The sequence below is a fragment of the Xiphias gladius genome, chromosome 11 (genome assembly GCF_016859285.1).
Source record: "Xiphias gladius isolate SHS-SW01 ecotype Sanya breed wild chromosome 11, ASM1685928v1, whole genome shotgun sequence".
NCBI classification, from domain to species: domain Eukaryota; kingdom Metazoa; phylum Chordata; class Actinopteri; order Istiophoriformes; family Xiphiidae; genus Xiphias; species Xiphias gladius.
Window position 1 is genome coordinate 25,490,558 of NC_053410.1, and position 8,460 is coordinate 25,499,017.

The 8,460-nt window shown below is 42.5% G+C and overlaps 1 protein-coding gene across 1 annotated transcript in view; it reads right to left on the reverse strand.

Annotated features, from left to right (window-relative positions):
• Nucleotides 1-1,473, reverse strand: part of LOC120796264 (heterogeneous nuclear ribonucleoprotein L-like) — a 59,712-nt gene extending 58,239 nt beyond the window's left edge. Inside the window, exon 1 of the mRNA XM_040138886.1 lies at nucleotides 1,066-1,473. Within this exon, the coding sequence (XP_039994820.1) occupies nucleotides 1,066-1,272 (207 nt within the window). The 5' untranslated portion in view covers nucleotides 1,273-1,473. The remainder of the gene's footprint in view (nucleotides 1-1,065) is intronic.
• Between the last annotated feature and the right edge of the window lie 6,987 nt (nucleotides 1,474-8,460).

Genomic DNA, 8,460 nt, shown 5'->3' on the forward strand with positions numbered 1-8,460 from the left:
CCATGGGCCTATTTCAACACATCTGCAACACTAACAGCTGCGATGTGCAACCCGAGATCATTACGTCCTGAGTTTATTTTGCGACTTGCAATCATTTGTGAAATGTGATGCTGTGGCACCATGTGCAACTTGTGTTAAAACACTGCTCATAAATCACTTCAGTGAAACAGACTCCAAGACAGAAATCTCAAGGATTAACTTTAAAGCAGAACTATTCTATATTCCACATTCAACATTTTATTACATTACTAATCATAATAAGGGCTTACGGTAGCCTGAGTATACAGTGTGCAGGTACATTAGGTTACAAAAAAATAAACAAAGTCATGATTAGAAAAAATATCTCAGATTGGGCACATGATTAGCAGATACGTTATATTAAAGAACTAATACTGGAATCAGGATAGCCCTACTTTTGACTGAGCCCTTTGACTTTCCAACGAGAAATGTTCACAGTTCCTCTAAACAGAGGCTCGGGTTGACGTGACCCTCTGAACAAGGGAAGTAACCCTTCCATGTCGGTGTTGTCAAACTCACTATAGTTCAGAGTGAGCTGAAGAAATTTCACAGCCCCATTGGTAACTGGAGTGTAACAAAATCAGGAAGTGTTACTTTAAGTCCAAATAACTGAACTCAAATTAAAGACTGAAGAGATGTCCCAAGAATATTTTTTATACTTAAGAAAAAAAAATTAATTATAAAAGGTAGGACCTTATACATGGGACAAATTTTGTATATTTATCTGTGTATAAATGGTTTCACATCAGGTCATCATTTAAATTTTAATGCATTAAAAGTTGCATGTCAGTTGCATGTTATTAAAGGTAGCTAGGATTTTCTTGGTTTAAGGGTTCGGGTTAGAATCAGGTTTAGGTCAGGGTTAGGAATGTATTATGTCAATGAGTGTCCTCACAAAGGTATATGTTCAAGTTAGTGTGTGTGTGCGCGCGCGTGCCTGACAGGTAGCTCACTCACTGACTGAATGACAGCACCAGCAAACACACGGCCATCGTCTGTGATGCTGTGCTGCAGGGTATCGTTAGATAATATTTTTGCTATCCTTACCCTGCGTCCTGCTCCGTATTGGCTGGAGCTCCACCGGGCCTGGCTGTCCGCCGCTAACTCTCCGTTACCGGGCAGCGAGCCGGAGTCCGAATCCTCCCCCTCCTCCAGCTCCTCTTCTCCCTCCTCCTTCTCCTCCGTTTTCAGCCGTTTTGCCGCCCTTCCGTACTCCCCTTCCTCACGCTGGCCGGCTCCTTCTACCGACGACATTCTCGCGGCTGCGGTGGACCTGCAGGAGAGCGGAACCGTGTCTGGAGCTGGTCAGACTATCACGTCCATGTCAATAGCTTTGCCGTAGAGTTTCCTCTTTAACCAGCGCCCGTGTCTCTATCTGTGTCTCTGTCTCCGCTCCTGTCTCGCGGTTCCAGTCTCGGTCTCTGTCTCTCTCCAACACCACTGATTTTCTGTGTGGAGGTGTGAGTGGACTGGATACATCCCGCCCCGTGTTGTTCTTTTATTGGTCAGTCTGGTCCTGCGCCTTGGATATACGGCGTGTGATTGGCCGGTATCGATGCGTGAACAGACAGCTCTCAACGCTCTGCAGAGAGGGAGCAGAAAGGGGAATGGTGGGCCAGATAAAAACAGAGAAGACACACTTAAAATTGCAGAGCGTAGGAAAAAAGACAGAAGGAGAGATACGGTGTCGGTATGAGGGTTTATTTGCTGCATTATTAAATGGATAATTCTCTTTTTCATCCATCATGTCTGGTTTGATTTCTCAGAAGTCATCAGTAAGCCTTACTAGAGACATCAACCTTGCTAAAACCTTGTTGAACATAGTTCTAATTTGAATTTTCCATGCCACATTAATATCAAATTACAACACAAAAAACAAAGTGAAGAGGTGTATTGCATTTCAGTGCTGTCCAGGGGACAGTAGCTTAGACCTGCCAATATTAAATATCAAATGCACTGTCATTAGCTTTCATGAGGAGGTGGAAGGGAGCTTTTTGTTTTAGTTAAATGGCAGTGCATTGTCAATGCCAAAATGAAAAACAATCAGCTGTCCTATCACAGCTTAGGGAAGGGACCATGGACAGACCTTATCATGCTGACGCAACCTGATGGCATCCATGACAAACAGCCTTTCACATTAAGACAGTTTACTGTGGGCTAGCTGGCACATTACTACTGACTGTGTATTTAGTTACACTTGTGAGTTACTCTTTTACAGACTGGAATACACCTCTTCACTTTGTCGTCAGTGTTATGATTTTATTTATTATGCCATGGAAAATTCATTCAGTTATTAAAGACAAAAAGCTAAATAATTTTCCTTTTAACATGCTTTTCATTTAATTACAATACATTGAATGCACACATAAAAAGAAAATACTAATCTTAACGATGCGTATTGTATTTCACCTTATTATTGTTTGACTTGTTTTAATTTAGGTATTGAATATCTTCCATAACTTTGTGAGGGAAAGATACAAAACAAAACAAAACAAAATTGAAACAGCAGAGACCAAGATATCCTGACTTTTAGTCCCTATTGTAGGTCAAAATGCAACTGACTAGCATCTTTTCATCAAACCCTCCTTGTCTGGTATATACTCATATCTTTCAAACTTCACACCCTCGGTTTGTACCTCAGGCTTTCTGTTAAAGATGTGCAGTTTCCAAGCCCATTTTGAGACTGAGCAGAACTTAGCACGACTGATAAACAGACTTTTATGTGTAAAATTGTTGGAGTTCCCCTTAAATAACAACACATTTATAAACAGGTTCACCTGCTGTTTAACATCTCCATTGCAACTTTTTATCGACATAAGTGAAGGGAGCACAGGTGAAGTTACCTGTAGGGCATTGCTGCAGTGGACCTGGTGCCATCAGGTCCACTGCAGGGTCACTCGTCTTTGATGGTTCATTCCATTAATCCCAGATCATCTCCAGGTGGGGGAGCAGCAATAGGGACATCTCCCTGCTGCCCCTTGCAGCTGGCCCCAGGACCCTTGCCTTTCACACAGCCCATCTTTCCTTCTAAGCCAGAGCCACAAGCTTCCTTGTTCTGTTTCCTCAGCCAGCTCCCTGAGTGCCTTCTTTTGGTTGACTCCAGTCACTCCCAAAGTTGTCATGAGGCGCTGTGTAGATGTTCCAATAAAGCATCTGCAGCCTGCCTCCACAGGGTAGGTAACTCTGTCCCTACTTCTCTGCACACAAGAATAGGCTGCCATTCTTTCCTCCTATGGGACAGTGAGCTCTGCCATTATCACTGTCTGGCTCACCCACCTAGCTCTTGACATAGTCCTCCATTTCTTGCTAAGGAATTGCCAAGTTCCTGCTCTCCTTTTCCCCCAGCAGACTCCAGGCATACTTAAATGGGTCCTGGAAGAACCTTGTCCTCTTCCTCTGCCTCCTATTTCTGTGCTTCTGGATCCACTCTGCCCTCTTTAGGGTTGCAAGCTTTGGTCTTATTTGTAACAAGAATACTTTCAAGCCCTCCTTCTTCTGAGAGGGGTTGCCTCTCCCTCCCAGTTTGTATATCTCCCTCTCTTGCCTTCCACTGTCCCTTGGCAAGTTCTTCTTTTGCAGCATTACACAAAATCTCTCCTCTTCTCATAAATGATAGTTACTGCTGAAGGGTTGAGTGCAGATACTGGTCGAATCGAAAGATCTCGAGACCTCCCTGTCATTGCCTTTGTGCCATTTGATTTTGGTTCATTAGGTTGGTTTTCCTACCCGCCTCACATTGTCTGCGGGTTAGCTGTTAGGTGTCTTAGGAAGACGCTCATGCTGTGAGCTGTGCTGTTGACTGTGCACTTGCTGCTGGTGTGGCTGCTCAACTTCCCCCTGACTATCTGCAAAGTTGGGATCAGTAGCACTATGATGCTAAAACTGGCTTTGAGTGCTCCTTGTTTTACCTGCTGGTGCAGTTGGTTACTCCCACCACACTTTGCCTTGCCTTGATGGATTTGCAGGCCCTGGGGAGTCATCACTTTTGATCACCCACTGCTGCAAACAGACTTTAATGATGATTTTAATTGTTATCTTATGAAGGTAGATGCGTACATGCATGCCGTACATATCTTGAAAACCTTGAAAACTAAAATTGTGTTGGTGATATATACAAAGTATAAGAAGATATTATTAAAAACTATTGATGCTCTGTTCTGCAATAGTTTAATGCTATATGATGTTATCTTGGATTTCTACAACTGATGATGATAATTTATTCACTTAGTCTAGTTAACATGGTGGAGGTGAAAAGGACTCAGTATATACATGCTTAATATCGGGGAAAGCAAGCCAGACTTTCCTGAATCCTGCCTACACACCCTGGCATCATCCTAGCATTTCAACAGCTACGGCGCACTCCACAACTAACCACAAGTGTCAGTAGCATACAGTCTAGCCCTCTCCTCTGCAATCCGGGGGTGGGGAATGTGATGATGAGACAGCACTGATAAAATATTGAGCAGAATTTCATTTGAGAGTTGAGTTGGTTTACTGTATAGCCAACACAATTGAGAGGTGCTTATGTAAGAGTTATGGCTCGCTAGCATAAGCACAAATAACAATGTTTACGATTTTAAGAACTTTAATATGACCGGAGGACTTGTTGTGTAAGATGAATATCCAGAGACTTGACTTTAACTGAATAAGCTCAACATTTTATTGAAGACACTTATATACCATATCAGATGCACTCAGTGTTAAACCGGATGAAGCGCCTACATGTCAGTAACTTCATTACATCAGTATAAGTGTGCAGCACTAAATACTACATCCTCCTTTTTTAACATAAAAGTTACACTTCACTGTTGCTATAATAAACTGTTTTGAAATGAACTTTATTTCTCATTACTATTACTGTTTGGCTCATAGTTGTTTTGACAAAAAACAAATGAAATTATAGCTCATATTAGTACAGAGAATCTATTGCTCTTCAGTTACTGTTTTGGGTATGTTAACATGACAATGGCTAATCAGTATCTAAAAGTATCATCACGATGTGCCTATTTTCTCTCCGCAAAGAACAGAAATTGTTTCTTCCTTTGACATTTTTTTTTTTAATAATTCAGTATATCACACAGTTTAGAACATTATTGTCTCTTTGACCTTTTTTTTTTTTTCAAATGGGCATGATAGAGGTTGCTAGTCCTCAACCCTCAGTTGGAGCATGGCCTCTACTGCCAGCACATCAGAAACTCTTTATACCTCTCAGGCGGTCAAACAACTCAGCCACTTCTGGTTTGAGCTGGCCTCAGCAAAGATGAGAGCTCAGCACTGTTTGCTGTACCTGCATCTGGTGTGCTGGTTTGCTCTACATCTAGCAAGTCTGGTTCTGTGTTCATCTGGGTGCTGTATGTTTTTTTCCTCTGGTGGTGTCTGTTGCATCAGTAGTGCTGACAAGAAGATGTCGTACTGTCATAGGACTGTGGTTCACCTCTGTGCTGTGACTACATCTGGTCACCAACATCTCCTTGTGAACAGTACTACCCGGGTGCAGCTCTGGGAGCCAGTTTACTCCTCTATGTGGTATTGTTCTTGCGCTTTCTTCAGTATGTGTTTGGCCAGTGCTTTGTAGCTTTGTACAATGTAGCTTTTGCAGCAAGTCTGTCCTCATTGCACTTGGTAAGCTTATCCTGTCTCCTGCGAACATTACTCCCTGTCTCACTGCCACTATGTGTCTGATGGGCCAATATTGGGCCAATAATGCATCTACCTGTTTCCTGTCTCAGGGCCATGTCTATGTGTGTGTTGCAAGGGCTCGTCTTATTTTGTTTCGCCCTTGAGCTGCTCTACAGTCTCTGTACTCAAGGCATCTGTTGCCTCCAAAGCCTAGACCACTTTCTTGTCTGTGATATCATCTATTGTCATAGGCTGTTTCTGTATGACAGCTTGTGAGAGTGTGTCTGGGATCAGTGGATCTTTACCCGTTGTGTGGGTGACATTTAGGTCATATCGCTGAAGCTGGAGTAACTTTGTGTGCAGTCTGGAGGGAGCTGCTCCGGGTGGCTTTCTCAGGATGTTTTCCAATGCTTTGTGGTTTGACTGAACATTAACCCTCACCTCATATGCATACTGATTGAACCTTTTGGCATAGAGGACAATCACTAAGAGCTCCTTCTCTATTTTTGCCTAGTTCTTTTCGTTCTCTGTTAGTGCCCTTGATGCATAGGCTATCAGGTGGCCCTCTTGCAAGAGACATGCCCCCAGGCTATCTATAGACACGTCAGCCTGTATGATAAGCTGTTTCTTTTGATTGAAGAACCTGAGCACAGCAACAGTCATGAGGGCATCTTTTTCCATTTCTTGACTGCGTCCTCATGTTCAAGTGGCCATTGCCACACGTTGTCCTTCCATAGCAGCTGTCTCAGTGGTGCTGTTATTGTGGCCTAGCTAGGGTTATATTGCACTAGGTACTTTATCATGCCTAGTATCCACTGTAGCTGCTTTGTCAGTATATGATAGCATCTCAGCGATGGCCTTGACTTTTGCTACATCTGCCTCAACACCCTCTGAAGTGACAATGTGGTCCATGTAGTTGACGCTGCTCACCTTATACTGTGTTTTCTCTTTTTTTGAATTTCACATTAGCCTTTTTTACTCTGGCCATCACCTTCTGTATTATCTCGTCATGCTCTGTCTCAGTAGATGCAGAGATGATCATGTCGTTGGCTATGATGTGTACTCCTTGGATGTCTCTGAATGGAAGACTTCATTCACTGTCTTGATCCCAAATGGCAGCTCTCCCCCAAGGTTCGTTAAATGTGCACAGCAGTGATGACACCTTGTCTAACTTTATTTGCCAATAGCCATCCTTTTTATCTAGCACTCTGAATATATTCTTACCAGCTAGTTTGCAGAAAACTTCTTCTGTTCATCTGTATGAAGGGACTATTGCTGTCTTACTATTGATTTCTTCAAATCACTAGGGTTCAAGCAAACCCATTATTTCTTCTTCTTTCTTTTACATGACTATAAGGCTAGCTTGAAACAGGTCATTAAGAGTGACTTTGAGTCTGTCCATTACTGCCAGTGGTATTTTTCTGCAGCCATGTATGACTGGTGTAACACTGGGGTCTGTGTGGATGTGATACTCTCCAGAAGACTCCCCTAAACCTTCAAAGGTGGTTGGTTGCTGAGCTATCAGCTCCTCTTTTGTTGATGGATGTTTCACATCCACCCTTTCACTAGATGCAGTTCTTCACATGCCTCCCTCCCCAGCATGGGTGTGGAATTTCTTCAACAGTCAGTTCTTCATCTTGATCTATGTTAAGATAGCTATATACTTCAAGAGCTTCCTCTCCAAGTGTGTGCAGTAAGATGGCTACTTTTATCTTTTCCCCCTTACCGTCTGCAAGATTTCCTGTCATGTAGATTTGGAAGCACTGATCCCATCGTCTCCTGTTTTCTCCCAAATTGCTTGTCAGCACCAGTGGTGATGGTAGTCTAAACTGATCCATCTCCTTTGTGCGCCTCCCGCTCTTTAAGGAACACACCAGAATTCACCCGCTGGATTAATCTTTAGATAGCAACGCTTTGGTGTCTATCAACTCTGGCAAAATGACAAACCGGACCGACTTCTGACACCATGTAATAACTTCATATGACCAAAGGACTTGTTGTATAAGACCAATATCCAAAAACTTGACTTTAGCAGCATACGCTCAACACTTTATTGAAGACACTCATATTCCATGTTACAGGCACTCAGTGTTAAACCGGATGGAGTAGCCTAGTGTGTATTTTTCTGCCTATATGTCAGTGACTTCATCTAATTGGTAAAAATGTGCGGCACTATATACTACAATGATAAATTGGATCTATAAGTAACGTGTGTTATGAAGTGATATTAAATGTGTGAGAGACCTCTCACATTTAATTTCAACAAGCTGGCCTCAATTCACCCACTCACCATCTGCGTCGTCAGTTTCCCTTTCCTGTTTGCATGCATGGCTCAGAGTTTGCTTACAGGTGCACACATTCTCCCGTCAAGTTTGTTTTTATAGAGCCCAACTTTTGTGTTGGAAGTGGTGTATGCCTCTTTCAGGTCCTGTTTTGTGCACACACAATGTTTATGAATGAGGCCCAAAGGTTGGTAGAAAGTTTTTCTAAATCATCCCCAGCCAGAGCCAGTCTGCCTGTCATTTAATTCTATCTCAAAAGTATACTTTGTTACACGTTAAACTGGGCTTTGTAAGAAGGGGGAGCCCTGGCATGGGTGCCATGGGGTGGGGAAGGTGGGTCTTCTGTCAAATTATGAAAACATCAATTTTTACACATTCATAAATTTTGATACAAAAGTTAATCAACAAGAATTATGAATCAAAACTGTGCCTGAAAATAGTTTAGTTTTCAACTAAAACTGAATATGAACAGAAAAGTCTGTTCTGTGAAAACTGAATTTCAAAGAGCTTTAACAGGCTAGGCTGTATAATATTAACATGT